General features: G+C 42.4%; 1 protein-coding gene across 1 annotated transcript in view; it reads right to left on the reverse strand.

The window, feature by feature from the left end:
* SPPL3 (signal peptide peptidase like 3) overlaps window positions 1–11,593 on the reverse strand; it is a 115,230-nt gene extending 103,637 nt beyond the window's left edge. Inside the window, exon 1 of the mRNA XM_069497191.1 lies at window positions 11,157–11,593. Within this exon, the coding sequence (XP_069353292.1) occupies window positions 11,157–11,179 (23 nt within the window). The 5' untranslated portion in view covers window positions 11,180–11,593. The remainder of the gene's footprint in view (window positions 1–11,156) is intronic.
* Between the last annotated feature and the right edge of the window lie 8,719 nt (window positions 11,594–20,312).

Raw genomic sequence — 20,312 nt, forward strand, 5'->3', positions numbered from 1 at the left:
GCTACAACATGGATAAGCCTTGAAGACATTATGCAAAGTGAAAGAAGCCAGAAACAAATGGCCACATATTATATGATTCCATTAGCATGAAAAAGGCAAATCCACAGAGACCAAAAGTAGATTAGTGGCTGCTAGGAGCTGGGGAGAAGGGGCAATGGGCAGTCATTGCTAATATGTACAGAGTTTTCTTGGAGATCAAGAAAATGTTCTAAAACTGATTATGGTGATGGTTGTACAACACTCTGAATAAAACAAAAACCGTTGAACTGTACACTCTAAATCTGCAGTCCCCAACCCCTGGGCCGTGGACTGTTACTGGTCCATGGCCTCTTAGGAACCAGGCCACACAGCAGGAGGTGAGCAGTGAGCAAGCAAAACTTCATCTATATTTACAGCCACTCCCCATTGCTGGCATCACCACATAACCTCCGCCTCCTGTGAGATCAGCAGTGGCATTAGATTCTCACAAGAGCACGAACCCTACTGTAAACTGTGCATGAGAGGGATCTAGCTTGCGTGCTCCTTATGAGAATCAATGCCTGATGATCTGAGGTGGAGCTGAGGTGGTGATGCTAGCACTGGGGAGCAGCTGCAAATACAGATTATCATTAGCAGAGAGTTTTCATTGCACAATAAATGTAATGCGCTTGAATCATCCTGAAACCACACCCGCCCCCCCTCACCTCCGAGTCCACGGAAAAATTGTCTTCCATGAAACTGGTCCTTGGTGCCAAAAAGGTTGGGAACTGCTGCTCTAAATGACTGAATTGTATGGTATGTGAATTATAACTTTAAAAAGCTAAATAGAAGCATTAGAATGAAAAACAGAATGCTATAGAAAGGAACCTCTATGAAATCTGCCTAAATGAAATTCTTCATTTCAGAATAGAATTAAAATGTGATAACTAGCCCTGTGAAAGGGAAGAGGGAATTCCAACTGTGGTGGATTTGCATTACTGGCCCTACTTCTTCAACTCTCCCAGGATCTACTCCTTGGCCATGTGATTTTTCAGTTCCTCCCACTAAAGGGGTAAAATTTATTTTTGTAGCTTCCTCGTCTTTGGTTTCAACCATATGACATGTTTTGGCTGAAAGAATGAAGCAGAAATGGCAGTGTGCCTGTTCTGAGCCTGAAGTCTTGCAGGTTTCCACTTGCCCTCTTGTGCCCTTGCCACTGCCGAGAGAGGAGCTTCCTCTAGGTGGCTGCTGCCCATTCAGCTTGGCACTAAAATAAACACACATGAAGCAGAACCACCCAAGATCTGAAACAGGAAGCAGAGCTGCATCAGCCAACCTGAAGATCCATGAGAATATGTGATTGTTGTTTTAAGCCACTGAGTTTGGGGGCAACTGTTACCGTGGCAATAGCTAACCAATACAGTAACCAATTCTCCCACTGTATTTCAAAGAGGTCCCATAAATTCAACAGTGCTAGTTATCAAGGTAGATGCAGCCTAACACTTTGAATAACAATAGTTTCATTTATTTACTCAACACAGGACAGTGACTATATACCTCAAGTGATATCTGATCCTTAGTCCTTTAAGCTTTTAAAGCGAGAGTTGATAGTAATTTATCAAATACTTTTCCACTTTACTAGATATACTAAATATAGTTTTATTTTTCGGGGTTATCATTTTTAAAAATCAAATACAGAATAACACTCATTTTAAGCCAGATGCTCTCAATAGCTATTGGGACAAGCTAAGACTGCCCTATCACTAAATGTTGACTCATTATCAACTTGGTGAATCTAAATTGAACACAAAGGTGGATTTCCAGAGATGTCTGGGGCCATTTGTCCCTTTGCTCATGATGACTGTCTGGATTAGTTATCTACTCTCTAGTAGCTGGCTCTATGTTCCATTTGGTCTCACTACTTGAAGCTTACTGATACTTGGGTCTCTAACGTTCACTTCTGCTTCTATTGTGCAATCACATCTGCTATTTGCAGTTCTTCCCCACTTCTACTTGTTATTCCCTTTTTTCTAAGTTGATTGATAATGTTTAACCATGGCTTTATAACCTTTGCAATCCATGAATCCAGCCTAATACATCATCCTTACACCTGTAGGTTTTCACCATTGCACAGCATGCAAAGGTTCAAAACCAAAACAAACTCCTAATCCCCCAAAGTTCTGGTTTATGCCTCTTCCAGATGATGGTGTTACTTAATTCTAACCTAAGATTGAGGCACTGCTATATCTATTAAGTTTAAAATATGCACATATCAGGCCAAGAGATTTTTTAAATTGCCCTTTCTGAATAATAATTATTAAACAATAGACAAGAAATGAGTTAAAAGAGAAACTAGACTTTAGAAACAGGAAAAAGATGACGACCAAAATGAGTTTCTATTTTAAAATTTTTTTTAGCTTTTTAAACAAAAGCTTAAATACAAAGAATAAGAATTTCTGAAATACTGGTTGAGGGAAGAGAGAGAGAGAGAGAGAGAGAGACACGTTAAATCGCTCAGAAGCCAGTTTCTGTAAAGCTTATAGTTCCTCACACCTCAAGGGAAGTTTCCTGCAAAATATTTTCATGTGAGCATGTCACCAAAACTTTTTTCCCCTAAAATTGCTTTGCTAATTCCAAAAAAGCAGAGCTTCCCCACTTTAGAAGAATAAGATATGTCACATATTTAATTAGTGACTGTTAAGTATAAATAAATTGGTAGCAGTCAGTTTGTGATCAAGTTCAAGAAGACTTGAAATAAATGAAGATAGACGACTACTCTAAAGAGCCCATGGTACTTCCTAAATGTCTCCCTTAGGTGTTTGGCCCCAGGCTGAGCCATTCTCTTTCTCTAGGTGTTGTCAGGAAATTAGGAAGTTAGGCAAATCTGGCCATGACACTTGAACCAATTTGACAGTAACAATTTTACTTCTTTATTTTCTTCAAAGAGCACTGAGATGTTCTCTCCTCTCTTCTATGGGCCCTATCATTATATTTTTAGGGAGACATTCTATTCTAAAATCCAGCATTTAGCAAATTTCACCTCTAAAATATTCATTCTCTAAAAAAAATCTGAGCTCCTACTATGTGTAGGTCCTTGTACCATGAAATTAATGGCCTTGAAACTCCCTTACACAGTTCACTGTCAAGGTGGGAAGATAGTCACATTAAATTCATTGAGAACAAGGTCAGAAAATCATTAAGTGCTGCCCATATGGTACAGACAAATAAAAAGCTGTAGGCATCAGAAGAACATTTCTCCTGGGCTAATCAGAAGGTCCTATGACAAGGAGAAAGCATTTCAGTGGGACCCTGAAAGCCAGGTAGGACTTACATGTTTAGAGACTTGGAAAAAGGGCTAACCAGGTGGAAGAATCACCTTACGTAAAAGGGGAAACAGTAGTAACCGGGTTCAGCTTAAGTAACGAGTAATATTTAAAGGTGATATAGAGAAGCAGAGTTATAAGACTATTATTTTGAAAGTCACACTGAAGAGGCTGGATTTTATACTCAGGCAATAAAAAACCCACAAAGATATCCAAATATAGTACAACCCAAACTAGTGACAATATAAAACCCAAGAGACAAAGACTGAAGACACACAAGCATTCCCCATTAAGTTCTCTCACAACTCCTAACTACAATCCATTAATAATAAATAAGAGGTAGAAATCTCTAAACTTAAACTACAGTTAAAAACAGTATCTTCTCTTTCCAAGATCAATTTCTTCTCCCTGCCTGCAAATACACAATTCTCTCTCATTAAAAAACAAAACAAAACAAGAATCCAAAAGACCTTTATGACCCTGTTGTCTACACCAACCATCCTCTGTCCTTATGTCTTTCACATCTTCTCGAACAAATGGCCAGTACCCAAAGGATGTCTTTTATTTCTTCATTACCAATCCCTAATTTGGCTTTCACCCTCAGTACTCTGATCTTTATTAGAGCTCTTTCAATAATGACTTCCTTCACAAATTCAATAGTCTGTTTTTTCTTCATTCTCTCTGAACCCTGTAAGCTTTTCACACTCCTGCCCCTAAGCATTCTCTTGTGCCTTTCAACATCATTACACTTTCCTAATTATCCTACCTATGATGGAGCTTCTTCTGACTCCTCTTCTTCCTCCCATTTCCCAGTTGTGAGTTTCCTAAGCCTTGATTTCTGGTTTTCCATTCTTTCTTATCTACAACTCTTAGGTTAACTTGCCTTATCTAAAATCTTCAACCAGCTCTAACTAGAATAGCCAAAGTCCTAGGCGGCATTTCTAAAGATGTGTGTATATAATCAATAGCAAGGACAAGAGAATTTGTTCTTCACAACTCATTTTTTCTTCTATCAGTAATATTTTTGCAAGCATTTTTGAGAAATGAGTATAAATTTCTGGAAGTTTATAAAGGCAGGACAGGGCATACAGTCAAAGGTTTAAACGTTTATGCTGTCAGGCAAGACCTGAAGATTTAGTCAAGTTTGGAAGGTCATCTAGAGCAAAAATTAGGACCAAAAAAACAACAAAACAAAGTCAGGCACTGTACTTAGGTCAAAATGTCTGCATAATCAGGCTGAAGAAACAATGAACAAAACTTTGGTACACATGTCCTATTTAGGCCAAGCCTGAGGCCCTCCAATGAAGGGAAGTGGGTGTGCCTGTCAGACGTGGTGTGGAGTAAGGAAACAGATAAGAAACTGCTAACAGCTCCTCCTCAGGCATTTTAGAAAAGAAGTTTCTTGTGTACTCTGAAGAAAACCAGGGAAAGACTAGAATTATCCACTCTACTGCTCTTTCTTCAAGTGAGTAGATTATGAAGGAAACTGTCTTCAAAAGATCAAGATAAAACCATCATATGAAAAAACATAGCTTTATTCAATTCATGATTTTTCTTCTTTGTTTTGTGGAATGTAGTGATGGACCATGAAATTTATTTTTTTTTTCTTTTTCTTTTTTTTTCTTTCTTTTTTGTTCTTTTTTTTTTTTAATTTTTTCCTCCCATGAATGTAACCACTATACCATGAAATTTATAACTAAAATATGACCTTATAACACATTTCGATGGCAAAAATATAAACCAATGATAATCTGCAAACTATCATTTCTATTTTTTTATATGGCATTATTTGACATTCTCGACAGAACGGACATCTCTAAGTTTCAATGCTAGTTAAATTGTCAAACAAGAAAAAACTCTGAGCAACTGTCTGGAACCTATCTGGATCTAACAAATAATGGAGAGAACAAATAACTTGCCTTTATATAGCACTTGGCAATTTACAAAGCATTTGTACATAATCTCACTGAATCCTCACAACCCTGTGGAGTAGGTCAGGCATAACCATTGTACAAAATACAACACTGGGACTAAGACACGGCGAGGTCATCATTAACGAGAGATGAAAAATCACTCTCAAACTAAAGATTTCCTTATTCAAAGAAACCACAACAGAATTAGGTGCTCATATCTCAGGATTTCCAATGAAAATTTAATGAGTGGCATAAGACAACTGAATACTTTCTGAGTGATCACTTATATTCAATATAATTCACAAACATGTAAAAACAACTAGGGCACATCCGTACTTCAGAGCAATTCTTTTTTTTTTTTTTTTTTTAATTCTTTAGTGGATCTTCATTATCCATGCTACAACTCCAAAATAATCACGTTTTTCCTACCAGGTTAGGGTAAAACCTACAAAGCAAGAAATGGGATTTTCTACAAGGTCTCTATTAGGCCAATACATATTAATTCATTGGTCTAATACCTTAAAAATACCTATAAACGTAACTTTTTCATAGAGACTCAATCTAGTCTTATCACAGCAACTGAGTGGGACTGTTTCATTTTAAGCTGTGGTCCTAGTGAGATCTATTATAAAATCTGAGAGGTAAGAATTCATTGTGAGGATCATGGGGACTAACTACAGATTTTTTTCCCTGTAAAATTGAATTTGATCATCTGGAGCCCCTCTGGATACCTAAGAGGTTAAAATTCCAGAAGAGGAGCACTCTGCCTCTAACTCTTTAAGTGAAAATTAGAAAATACATCACAGAAACTCAAATCTGTAAATGTTTCTTAATTGATACATACAATACATAAAACTAGTATTTTCTTTTAACTCTTAAGAAAGAACCATTAAACTCTAGAAATATGAAAAACAGATTATAGAATCTAAAAAATCAAACTATATTTATGGCTTTCTTTCAGGGACAGCGATCACATGAAAGTTGCAGATGCCAAAAACAGCCAACTAAAACAGCACTTAGACACACTCTTCTTAGTACATCGTTGATTTTTCATGAGATAGTTTGATGAAACAGATAAGAATGATGAAACCTAAATAATTTATGGATGTTATTAATGCTGAAAATACAATTATATAGAACTACATAACATCTCACAATTCAACAGCATTTGTCATCCCTAAAATAAATGATCCTGTAGAAATCTATTTTGAGAAATGCATGAACATTAGGCATTTAAATTCATTGTACTACTTGATAATTACAAGCTGATATGGTTATAAACGCCCCAGCTTTCTTTTCCCCCTGAAGGCTTTATAACATTGAGGGAAACGATTTAAATACAAATTCATACTGTTAGATTTGGCTAATTTTAGTTTAAATCACACATCACCCAAACAATATTATCATAGCACTTTAACTATAGGCAAAACATGTTTTTAAAATAATGAGCAAATCTTCTAAAGTCTATATGCTAGATACTCATTTTCAGCTAGTTTTTCTCTTGAAAAACTTCTATCAGCTACAATCAAGTATGATCACATCAGATACAATGATAACACAGCAGTAATGCAAAAGTAAACTGATTTCCACCAGTTCTGGAGAACCGTATTACTTGTCATTCTCCAGTTTAGCACTATTTGCAAATATCTGACATGATAGTGCCCATCATCACAATATATTACTTCAATATAACATAGCCCTGAGATTGGATCTTAAGGTATGTAGCACAGGCAGAAGCATTTTCATTCATCTGTCCAGCAAAAATTCTCCAGCCACCTACTGTATCTAGTACATGCCTGGCAGTAAAGAAAGTACCAAAACAGAAGAGGTCCTATCCTTGTGTAACTTACTTTGTTTATCGTCTGTCACCCCTCAGAGACGCACACTAGACCAGATCACGAAGAATCATACTAAGGAATTTGGGTTTTATTCTAAGTGAGGCCAAACACCATTACAGAATTTTAAGCAGAGGACTGCCACGATCTGATTTAGGCTGGTAAAAGACCAAGAGGTACCAACACGTGGAAAATGGAGAAAACTCAGCGAGGAAGCTAAAACAGAAACTCAAGAAAAACAAAGTTTGGCTTATAGTAGTGACTGTGGAAACATAAGCGGACAGATTCAATGTCAGAATTTTGGTGTCAAACAGTCGACTTCAAGTCCTTTTACCTTTTATATCCTTAGGCAAGTTATTTATACTTTTTGAGCCTCAGTTTCCTTACTTAGCAATGCTTGTAAAACCCTACCACATAGAAAACACACAAGTTATTATGATAGTCCTTTGCTAACAAAATTCACTGGAAAGGCTCAGACAGATTGGCTTCCTTTTCCCCATACACCAACATTAACCCTAATGTAAGTAATTTTTAATATGGTCCAAGCGCAATTATACAGAAGTACCACACTGGCTTCATCAGGAATTCCAGTTTCTCACAGAACTTACCTAAAAAACTGCATAAGCAGTGAGCAAGGAGTTTTTCTCAAATTAATAAAAGTCTACTTTGCACCTTCAAAGTGCATTTTCACATGCATTCTTTTACTTCCTCAGTGTATGCGAGTAAAAAGGATATAAGCAAAATTTTGTGGTTAAGTCGTGATAAAGATTCTGGTGTTACTACTTATTATTTTAATTTCTTCTATCACTTGCTTTTATTCAAAACTCTAATAAAGGACGGCATTCCTCATTCTCACGGCCCTGGGACATCAGCAAACAAAGTTACAAAAAGTTCTCTTTTATAAGCACGTAGGATTATAAACATTCATTCTTCAGTAGCTTCCTCATGCTTAATATTCTCTCAACAAAGGCTGAAACTTCCCGAAATTTTACCATCATATTCAATCACTCAGGACTTACTAAGCGGGGGCTGTGTGCAAGGCACAGGGGAGAACAAAGGTTACTGCTATAGGGTTCCTACTCTCCAGGTGTTTACAATCTAGTGAGGAGATTAGGTATTTACACCAGAAAAGGAAGGAATGATACAGACAGAACCACAAGTATTAAAAATACTTTTAGACGGGATGGTCAGAAAATGCTTCACAGCCAAGTGGAAGTTGAGTTGAACCCTTAGGTAACAGGATTTTGATAGAATTTGCCGGAAAGAGAACAAGCACATGAAATCAGAGTATATGCCATGAAGTTACATGTAAGGGCGTTTTAAAAAAACTTATGAAAATTTTAAACACGTAAAAGTCAACAGAATAAAATAATGAACCACCATGTACTCATCACTGAGCTGCAGTAATTATCAACTCATGACCCATCTTGTTTTATAATTTACATGCCTTATTACATGAAAATCCTAAAGGAGCCCGTGTACATATGCCTCTGCATTCTTCACCGACTCCATCCTCAGACAAATCTGTAGTGCCACAGTAGTCTCCATAGGTTGCTTTTTCCTAAAGGTCACATACAAATAAATAAAGTGCCAGTTTAAAAAAAAAAAAAAAAACCACTGTTGATTGTTTGTACAAAACAAGGGAAGAATTACAAAGATACTGCTGCAAAATGACAGATAACCCAAAAATCAGTTTACACATACTTTTGGAATACCTTTTCCATATTTATATTTCAAGGAGAATAAGTAAAATGAATTGTTTGAATTCATGTCAAACAAAATAAAGTATCACAGAGGGGGTGTAATACTTTGAACACATCACTTGGCCTCCTGAGCCTATGCTTCCTCCTCTAAAAACCAGGGAAATAGCATCTATCCCAAGGACTTAGGAGAATTAAATGAGTGTGTATTAAGTGCCATGTGTATAGTTCTTTATATTACTATATTATTACCCAGTTGACTCAGGAAGAACTAGGAAGCTGCCTAATTTCCCAATCCTCTGCCATTATATACCACCCTCTCTCAACTTTCTCGATCTCAAAATAATAGGCTAAATAAGCATCCTGGTTTCAAGGAGCTTCTTTGCCTGTAGAGCAAATAAAAACAGCTGAGACTGAAGGAAATATTTTAGTAGAATAAATCATATAAACTGTCAAACTTCACAAAGCAATCGCCCCTTAACCAGTAGAGCTGACCAACATCGTACAGAAGTAGTGTGTGGCCAACCTAGTTAGTAAGATACTTATTCTCCCCATTTCTTGACCACTGCGTTTTCTATTTTCAACCATCCATGGCCTCCGTATAGCACAGTAAAAACAGCAAGGCAGCCATTAGGACTCTCAGCTGGGCCAGAGTATAAATTCAAGATGAGTTACCACAAGGCATGACGGGACCACCTTTACCTTCCTTTCTTGCTCTCCATAAGAAAGCTCAAATTGTAATCTTGTGTTCCCTCTCACCTGCTACTGAGGAGCAGCTCACTGTCACTCAAAACTATCAAATTAGTTTAAATGTTTTTTCGAAGCACTTGTTCACCAAGATTTTACTTTTTTCCTTAGAGTTACTTTCTTTCGATCTCTCAGTTATCTTCTTCTTGAGATTGTACGCACCTCACTGAAGTTCCCTTTAGAATTATCCTCAGCCATTGTCAACCCTTTTCCCTATGGGAAAACACAATGAGTTCTCAACTTACCATAACCTCAAATACTACAAATCATCAGTTAACGTCTTCCACCTGAAACTAGTCTTTATTTTCAAACATTACCCATTTCTCTGACGTTTCCCTAATTATAATAATTGTAGTAAAACACGGCACTTCAGAGTTTGCCAAGTGCTTTGCAAAGGTATTCATTTAATCCTCACAGCCTGTGAAAAAGGTAATGCCTTTATTGTATAGGTAAAAAGAAAGAAACGAAAACCTCACTATCATGTCCGGTTATAAAGCAAGTCAGTAGCGAGCCAGACCTCAAACCAGGTCTTCCAACTCCAAACCATGTTCTTCGCATTCTATTAAGAAGGGAAAGTCTACAGCTCTGTCCCAAACCACATTTGCTTCGCACAATGTCTCTAGCTTGCAACCAGATCCTCCTCCTCACACCTACAATCGCCTCATTTCTTGCTTCCTCACCCTTGGGCCACTGCTTCCTTCCCACTATCCAATTTCCACTCTCCAGGGATACTAGCATTCCTTCAACCTCTCCTGCAAATATTCCACCTCTGCATGCTCAAGAGGGGGCCTCCCGTCCCCTTTTCCCCAAACCTTAGCACTCCCTTCCCAGGATATGTATGTTGTCACCCCATAAACTGCACAGTACGCTTGCTTCTCAGCCCTTAATGAGCTGCTTAATAACTTTAAAATTCCCACAGAAATGGACATAACTCGCAGATCCTCCATCTCCATACTTGGCCCAGGGCACCAGCCCACTTCCAATTAAGAACAGAGTACCAACCCCTACAAAGATTCTGCCCACGCCCCACTGTCACCAACGACTTCCTCTCCAGAATCTGGTTATCTAAACAGTCTCCTCTTCTAACCTCTTCACCAGTGACTCCCCTCCATAGCTCCCAAGACTCTTCGGCCCACCTTACCAACTCTCCCTCGGCTCCCTGCCCCAGAGCTAAGCAGCAGTTCCACAGTCGAGGCGACTGCTCCACTTCTCACCCTTGGAAGTTCTGCCTCTATCACCTGTTCTCACTAGAGCTTCCTCTAAGCCCAATGACCCACCTTTGCCCCGGCCCGCCTCTTTCCACCCTCTCGATTCCTCCTGCCCAGGAGCTACCCCTAACAAGTCAGTTCCGGGGTGCCCGTCGGATTCACCTTCCCATCCGTGGGGTTCCCACCCTCGGGGTCATGCTCCCCTTCTCCATCACCTGCTCCGCCCATAGCCAAATGACATCCACCGTTGCCGCCGCCTTCTCCAGCCCCCTTTCCGGACGCCGGGCTCCCGGCCGCTCATTGCCTTTGCCAAGCGCGAGCCGCCCCCTCCAGTGGGGGCGAGGGGGGCGTGCACCCCCAACCCGCGGCCCCCCCAACACGCACCTGTTCCTCCTCCTCCCCCCGGTGGGCCGCGCCGGCACCCCGACCCCCACCTTCGCCGCGCCCCGGCCTCCCGGAGCTCCGCACTCACCACGAGTAGGTCTGCTCCGCCATGGCGCTGATTCTCGTGGGCTCCACTGCAGGCTGCGGCCGGGCCCGGCAGCGGCGGGCTCGCTCGGGCCGGGAGCGAAGGCGCGGCCGGGGTCCTGCGCTCGCTCGCCGGCTGGCACGGAGGACGGGCGGGCCTGGGAGGCAGCTGGCGAGGAGAGGCCGGGCTCTGAAGCGGCCCCGCTCCCTGGGCCCCGGGGCGGGGCGGGCTCCGCTCTCGGCCTCCCTCACCCGCGGCGGCGGCGGCGGCTCCGCTGCGGCTCTAAACCCAACATGGCGGCGGCGGCGGCGCGGAGAACAAGGGGCCTGGGGCGGGCGAACGGCAGGACGGGCCCGCGCTCAGTGCGTGCCGGGCCGCGGGAGCTCAGCGCTCGAGCGGCGGCGGCGGCCGGGAGACATGGCCGGCGGACGGAGGCAGCGGCGGCGGTGGCGGCGGCTGAGGGGGGCGCTAGGCGGTGAGGCGAGGCCGCTCGGATCACACCCGCCGAGGGGAGGAGGGGCGGGGGCGGGGGCGAGCCTTGGCCCCGCTCGGATCACGTGCCCAAAACACGCTCACGTGACGCGCGCCCCGCCCCTCGCGCCGGGCCCGTGCGCTGAGACGTCGGCTCGCTGGTTCCAGGCGAATGTTGCTCGGCCTCTGGCCGTTGGGCCGCCTCGCGTCGCCCCCGTACCTTCACCGAGCGGTTGCCTCGGGCCCCCCTCACCCACCCCTCTCCGAGGGGCTGCTGCACCAGCCAATCAGGAACCCCGATGTGCGTCCGTTGGCTGCCACTCAGCTGTCAACTGTCAATCAACAGTCTGCGGCCCCGGGTTCCCAGCTGTCAGTCAACCTGTCAGTCTGCAGGCAGAGCGCTGCATTCCTTCGTACGTTCCTTGGTTCATTCATTCATGTAGCAAATATATCACGCAGCCAACCTTTACTGCGCCCAGGCTCTGTGCCAAGTCCTCGGGGTGCCAAGTCGAATACCCCATGCTTGCCTTTAATCAATCAACAGATATTTGTTGGGTGCCAACTATGTGGCAACTCATTCTGCCCTCCAGGAGCTTACATTCTAGAGGACGAGACACAGATAGTCCAAGCCCACAAATAAATGAAGATAATTTCAGATGCGGCTAAGTTTTATAAAGATGATAACACAAGGTAATGGGCAAAGAGCAAGAGTAGGGTGGGCAAGGAAGGCCTTGCTGAGGAGGTGATGTTTGAGCTGACATTTGAAGGATGACAAAAGAGCTGGCCGTGCAAAGATCCAGAGGAAGAGAGTTCCTGGCAGAGGGAACAGCAAGAACAGGAAGCTCAGGCAACTGCCCATTTGGAGGACTGGAAGCAGGCACAGAAGTAAGCATAATAGAGCTAGATCAGAGACCAACGAAGTGAATCTGGGGCTTAGGGAGAGATGAATTGAGACCCCAGGTGTTGAGGAGTGCTTCCCCAGGAGTGGATGAGGCAGTCTGAAAGGCCGAGAGGCTTACCAGGAGAAAAGGCATTCTAGGGAGAGAGAATGGCATGAGGCGAGTTCCAAAGATGTAAAGTTTCCCGGTGAGCTTGGATCCTGTAAGGAGTGGGATGGATAATTTGTGCTGGGAAGTGTTGCGAGAAGACACTGAAAAGGAGTATTGAGGCCAGGCTAAACCTCCCTGCCAGTTACTGTGTTCATGAGTGAAAAGGATCACCCAGTGCAGCTCCAGGTTTTCGAAACTTGCCTGGGCACCAGACACACTAACCCTCCTGGACACCTCCCCCCTCCCAACTCCTACCCCGCAGTCTCAGCAGGGAGTAGAGCTCACACACCTGAAACCGGCATACTCAAGCTCCTCTTTAGCTCGCCCAACTTTAGGCCGGGATCTAGCTCTGCTCCAGTTTCCCAGGGCCTGGCCAGGCTTACGGTGAACACCACACCCTGAATCTATCTCCAAATGGATCAGTTGGCCATTGCCCATACATCTGCCTCTTGCCTCTTCCCCAAGGGAAACCCTTTAATGAGAAAGCCAAGTACACTTTCCCTTCAGAAGTAAGCTCTGCTGCTTCCTCCTTCCCCTGCTGCCAGGTGCCAGGACCAGTTAGGTTTGACATGTTTCCTCTGAAGCTCCACCAGAGAGCCCTGGGAAAGGGCCAGCTGATAAGATCAGGTCCTGGGGAGAGTTTGAGGCAGGGCCCCAAGAAAATATCAAACCACCAGGGATCCTTCCTCTCACCACTTACAGAAAGATACCAGCCTGCAAATATCTGCCCAGCCATGAAACCCACCGGATGCAGAAATATCACAGGGAGACAAGAAGGCAAAGGGCTTAAATTCTTGACATTCATTTAGCTCTTACAACTTTGCCAGGTGCTTTTACAGAAAGCCAACTATATCCTTGAACATGACACACAGTCATTCTGAGCCTCCAAGGGGCTTTGGGAGGTGTAGAGGCTCCTTCTCTGGGGAGTTTGGAATCAAAACAGACTAGGCATGTTGCTCTTGAAACGAAAATGCCACAGTGAGCCTCAGGGCAATTCACTGGGGCTTTGGTTCCCAGTGAGTCATAGAAGGTGAAGCCAAATGAAAAGCAAGTATTGGATGAATGGAACAGGAACTGCCGAGGAAAAAAAGTCTGGGACTTCCCAGAAGCAAAGGGACCATTCTTTTCAATGAGAAAATCTGGTGGAAGAAAGGAGAGAGAAGGGGTTTGGTATGGGTTTGAAAATGAGAAGAAAAGTTTTCTTCTCTCTGTCTGAACCAGAGGCTCAGACTTTCCCCGAAGTGTCTCTTGGGGAAACATGTGAAGGCAGAACCCACAAGAAGCCAAACAGCACTTGGCAGAGCTGGGAGGGTGTCCAGGCCACGGAAACACTGTGTACAGTGTCTCAGGAAGACCAAGTGTGGGCCCAGAGACTAGCAGCTTGAGCATCTCGGGCTAAGGTTGCCAAGATGTAGAAGGCTCCTACAAGGTCCTGGTCAAGATCTCTGCAGGCTTGAGGTCCCCCAAAGAAAACCGGGCTGGAATAAATCTGAAGCCTGTGGGTTGGCTGGAGGCTGCTCGGCCTGTGGCACCCAGGGAGTGACTTTCTGTCCCTCTGCCAGCTGCACTCAGCTCCAAGCTGGAGCAGCCCCAGGTGTATCTATGGCTCCTCTGGGCCTCAGCCGGGGAGTCAGGTGTGCTTGGCAGGAGATGCTGGCATTGGCTCCCTCCAAGAGGGGTACCTGGCTCTCCCTGTCCCACCCCAGGTGAGAGGGCCACAGCTTGTGCAATGTTTGTTTAAAGAGGCCATGGAAGTGCCTCTAATTACCACAGTAATTATAGGATAGCTTCTTCTACCAAGTGTGTTCAAAAGAGACATGGGGAGTCTCCCCCAGGACACGTCATCTGCCTTAGGCACAGACTCCAGGGAGCAGGCATTGCCAGGTCTGGCTGGGCCACTTAGGCACAGCTTCTGAGAAGGTCAAGGCTCGGGTCTGACCCGGGCTCCACCTATCCCTCCACCCCATTTCTCCCTTCTGTCTTCTCACCCCCACACACATGCGTGTGCACTTTGTTTATACTCCATAGTGACCTGCTTGCAGCTTCCCCATGCGCTTTGGTTTTTGCTTTCAGTTCTCTGATCAAGCCAAGGAAGCTTTCCCATTGCCTCGCCACTGCTGCTCATAGTTTTGGGGCTTAGCTTCCATATCACCTTCTCCAGGAAGTCTCACTTGACCAAACCGAGGCTGGGTTGGATACTCCTCCCCTGTACTCCCACCGTCCCCTGAGTTTACCTGCGAGATACTTAGCACAGCAAACTGTCATTGCCTGTTTACTTGTCAGCCTCCGCCTTAGATAGTGAATGCCTCGTGGAAAGGGACGGTGGCTTGTCGCCAGTTACAGCCTCAGTGCCCGGTGCAGAATAGAAGTTTGAAGTTTGTGGAACAAATGTTTGAGTGAGAGAGAAGGCAAACCAGGATTCAGAACAGCTGGTTTTGCCTGATATTGTATTCAGCATCCTCCCATCCCCCAGCCCCGTCCCCTCCAACTCTCTCGCCTACTTAGACCAAGAATCTTTAAAGGCAGAGAAATATCTGTTAGAGACCTTATGGGAAGTCAGAAGACCCAAAGTAAGGTATCTAGTGAGCTTCAAGACATGAGGTCACTTGCATTCTTTGAAGCTGGGTTTTTAAAAAAATGTTTTTTTAGAACAGTTTTAGGCCTACAGAAAAAACTGATGGTAAAATACAGCGTTTCCCATATAGTTCCTGTCCATTAACACGCAGTTTCCTCTCCTATTTATGTCTTGTATTAGTGTGGTACATTTGTTACAGCGGATGAGCCAATAATGATATTCGGTTTCACTCTTTGTGTTGTACATTCCATGGATTTTGACAAATACTATTATGGTATGTATCCACCATTACAGTGTCATACAGAATAGTTTCATTGCCCTAAAAATATCCTATGCTCCGCCCATTCATCCCTCCCCCCTCCCCCCAGTCCCTGGCAACCACTGATCTTTTTACTGTTTTTGCCTTTTCCAGAATGTCATATAATTGGAATCATACGGTATGCAGTGTTTTCAGACTGGCTTTTTTCATATGGCAGTATGCTTTTAAGTTTTTTCCATGTCTTTTCATGGGTTGATAATTTCTTTTTATTGCTGAATAATATTCCATTCTGTGATTATACCAGAGTTTGTTTATCCATTCACCTATTGAAGGACGTCTTGGTGGCTTCCAAGTTTTGGCGAGTGTGAATAAAGCAATTATAAACATTTGTGTGCAAGTTTTTGCCTGGATGTGTTTTTAATTTATTTGGGCATAACATGGGCTTTTATTGGAAGCATGCTGTTTAATTTCCAACTATGTGGAGCTTTCCCAGATATCTTATTATTACTGATTTCTAATTTGATTCCATAGTAGTCAGAGAATATATTCTGCAAGATTTCAATCTTCTGAAGCTTATTGAAATTTGATTATGGCACAACAAAATGGTTTATTTTGGTGAATATTCCATGTGCTCTTGAAAAGAATTCTATTATTTTGGAGTATAATATTCACTAATAGTCAACTAATTCAGGGTGGCTGATAATGTTGTTCATATATTCTATGTCCTTACTGATTTTTTGTCTAATAGTTGAATCAATTATTATTATTTTTTTTTTTTTTTGAGACAGAGTCTCACTCTGTTGCCCAGGCTAGAGTGCAGTGGCATCAGCCTAACTCATAGGAACCTCAAACTCCTGGGCTCAAGCAATCCTTTTGCCTCAGCCTCCTGAGTAGCTGGGACTACAGGTATGCACCACCATGCCTGGCTAATTTTTTGTATATATATTTTTAGTTGTCCATCTAATTTCTATTTTTAGTAGAGATGGGGCCTCGCTCTTGCTCAGGCTGGTCTTGAACTCCTGACCTCAAGCGATCCTCCTGCCTCGGCCTTCCAGAGTGCTGGGATTACAGGCGTGAGCCACTGTGCCCAGCCCAATTATTGAGAGGTGATAAAATTTCTAATTATAATTCTGAGTTTGTCTACTTCTTCCTTTAATTCTATCCTTTTGTTTTTTTGAGACAAGGTCTCACTCTGTCGCCTAGGCTAGAGTGCAGTGGCATCATCACAGCCCACTGTAACCTCCAGCTCTTCAGCTCAAACAATCCTCCTGCCTCAGCCTCCCAAGTAGCTGGGACTATAGGCATGTGCCATTGTGCCCAGCTAATTTTTCTATTTTTGTAGAGACAGGGTCTTGCTCTTGCTGAGGCTAGTCTCAAACTACTGGCCTCAAGTGATTCTCCCGCCTGAATCTCCCAAAGTGCTGGGAGGTGTGAGCCACCGTGCCTGTCCTCTATCCATTTCTGCTTCATGCATTTGAAACTCTATGATTAGGTTGACACACACTTAAAATTGTTATATTTTCCTCATGAAATACCTCTTCTATCATTATGAAATGGCTCTATTGTGGTTTTGTTTTGAATTCTACTTTATCTGACATTAATATAGCTTTCTTATGATTTGTGTTTTTATTTTAGATCTTTTCCCATCCTTTTACTTTCAACCTCTGCATGGCTTTGTATTTAAAGTATGTGTCTTGTAGACAGCACATATTTGGGTCTTATTCTCTGCCCTGCCTGACAATTTCTGTGTTTTAATGAGAATGTTTAGTCCATTTCCATTTGATGTAATTATTGATGTGTTTAGGTTTGGTCCTACCATTTTGCTATTTGTTTTCTACTTTTTCCATCTTTTTTGTTGTTGTTCCTCTGTTTCTCCTTTCCTACCTTCTTTTAGGTTAATGGAATAATTTTTAGTATTACATTTTAATTCCTTTATTGTTTTTTTGTTTGTTTGTTTTTAGCTATACCCTCTATATTTGTAGTGGCTTCCGTGGTGAGTATGAATCTCATGAATCTTTAACTTATCACAATCTACTTAAAATTAATATTGTACTATTTCACATAAAATATAGGAACTTTGCAACAATATATTAATAGTTCCATTTATTTCCACTCCCACCCTTTTTGTTATTCTTATTATAAAACTACATCTAACTATGTTATGAACCCCAAAATACAATGTCATAATTTTAGCTTTTAAATAGACACATGCCTCTAAAAGAAATCAAGAGAAGAAAAGAAAAACAATACAAAGTTTTAAAATATGTACATATTTACCATTGCAAGTGTTTTTCATTCTGTTGTAGATCTGAGTTTTCACCTGGAGTCATTTCCTTCAGCCAGATGAACTTCCTTTGGTGTTTCTTATAATGTAGGTCTACTGGTAACAAACTCAGGGTTTTTCTTTATCTGATAATGTCTCTATTTTGCCTTCATTTTTGAAGGATAGTTTCACTGGACATAGAAATATGTCTGGTTTGAGAAATGGTTTTTCTTTCTTTCTCTCGTTCCTTCCCTCCCTTCCTTCCTTTCTTCCTTTTTTCCTTTTTCACTTTAAAGATGCTGTTCATTGGATTTTAGCCTCCACTGTTTGCAATGAGAAGTCGGCTGTCACTTGTATCATAGTTCCCCTGTTTATAATATATTATTTTTCTCTGGCTATTTTCAATATTTTTCTCTTTATCTTGGATTTCAGTAGTTTGTGCCATTCATAAGCATGGTTTGCCTTGTATTTATTCTGCTTGGGCTTCACTGAGCTTTTTGAATATATAAATTTATCTTTGAATAAATTTGAGAAATCAACAAGTACTTCATGAAATATTTTTATTCCCCACTCTCCCTCATCTATTTTTCTTAAATTCAGATTATATATGGTATGGAGATCTTTTAATGTTGCTGCATAGGTCCATAAAGCTCTGTTTAAATTTTTTGGCTATTTTTTCCTCTTTCTGGTTTTCAGAATAAATAATTTCTATTGCTCTATCTTCAAATTCACTGACTTATTTATAATCTTCTTTCTGATATTAAACATATCAAGTTAATTTTTAGTTTCCATTATTATACTTTTCAGTTATACAATTCCTTTTTTTTTTTTTTTTTGAGACAGACTCTGGCTCTGTTGCCTGGGCTAGAGTGCCGTGGCATCAGCCTAGCTCACAGCAACCTCAAACTCCTGGGCTCAAGCAATCCTCCTGCCTCAGCCTCCTGAGTAGCTGGGACTACAGGCATGTGTCACCATGCCTGGCTAAGTTTTTCTATATATATTTTTAGCTGTCCAGACCATTTGTTTCTATTTTTAGTAGAGATGGGGGTCTCGCTCTTGCTCAGGCTGGTCTCGAACTCCTGACCTTGAGCGATCCTCCTGCCTCAGCCTCCCAGAGTGCTAGGATTACAGGCGTGAGCCACCTCACCCGGCCAGAATTCCCTTTTTTTATAGTTACAATTTCTTTTCTGAGCTTTCACATCTGTTGTGAAACAGATGACTTCATCATGACTACATTTTCTTTTAAAGCCTTGAAAATATTTATGAAAATTGCTTTAAAATCGCTTTTTCTCTTTGAGAGTAAGTTTTTTAGCACGATTCAGTTTTCTGTTTCTTCACGTGTCTAGTGCTTGGTTATTGTGTGCTGGACATTGCCAATGATACATTGTAGAGACTCTGGATTCCATTATGTTTCTCTCAAGAGTATTAAATTTGTTCTAGCAGGCAATTAACTGGACTAAAACTCCAAACTTTATTTCCCTTGTAGAGGGCAGCAGCTGAAATTTCCACTCCGTTCTTTCTGTGTGCAGCTGCTGATTTTACTGGAACCCCTGGGGCTTCCTGTGCACATACGTAGTTCAGTGGACAACCAAGGATTTGGACAGAGTTTACATACAGATCTGGGGACTCATTTGCTCTACAGCTTTTTTTTTTTCTTGGGATTTCCCCCTTAATTTTCTAGCCACACTACTTGCCTGGAACTCTGTACTCTTGACACCTCATTCCAGTAAGACTACTGCTTCCTACACCTCCCCACCTCCCACACAAATTACAGAGTGCCTTCAGACAAACGGCCACAAACATGCAAGTCTCATCCACTGCAGCTCCCCCCTTTCAAGTGTTGACTTCCCTCATATTTCCGCCTGTTGTTAGGTGTTCCCCAGTGTCTTCCCATCCTGGGTTTTGTAAAAAGAAATTTTGTTTTGGTTTTATAATTGTTATCTGAGGGATGGTTATTCTGACCAAGCTATTCTGCCAGTGCCAGTCCCTTGACATTTATAAATCTTTTTATTCCTCAGACCATCCCTTTAAGGTCTATGTAATTATCCCCCGTTTTTAAGCTGAGGAAACTGAGGCAGGGAAAAATGAAACCATTTGTCCAAAGCCACACAACGAGTTCATGGCAGAGCCAGGATTTAAAACCAGTCAGATGACATAACCCTCCATTTCACCACCATTGCCAAACACCTTCAAGGTGGTTTGTATTCCAGCCCAGAGGCCGGGCGCGGTGGCTCACGCCTGTAATCCTAGCACTCTGGGAGGCCGAGGTGGGCGGATCGTTTGAGCTCAGGAGTTCGAGACCAGCCTGAGCAAGAGCGAGACCCCATCTCTACTAAAAATAGAAAGAAATTATATGGACAGCTAAAAATATATATATAGAAAAAATTAGCCGGGCATGGTGGTGCATGCCTGTAGTCCCAGCTACTCGGGAGGCTGAGACAGGAGGATCGCTTGAGCTCAGGAGTTTGAGGTTGCTGTGAGCTAGGCTAACGCCACGGCACTCACTCTAGCCTGGGCAACAGAGTGAGACTCTGTCTCAAAA

The sequence above is a fragment of the Eulemur rufifrons genome, chromosome 21 (genome assembly GCF_041146395.1).
Source record: "Eulemur rufifrons isolate Redbay chromosome 21, OSU_ERuf_1, whole genome shotgun sequence".
Lineage (NCBI taxonomy): Eukaryota > Metazoa > Chordata > Mammalia > Primates > Lemuridae > Eulemur > Eulemur rufifrons.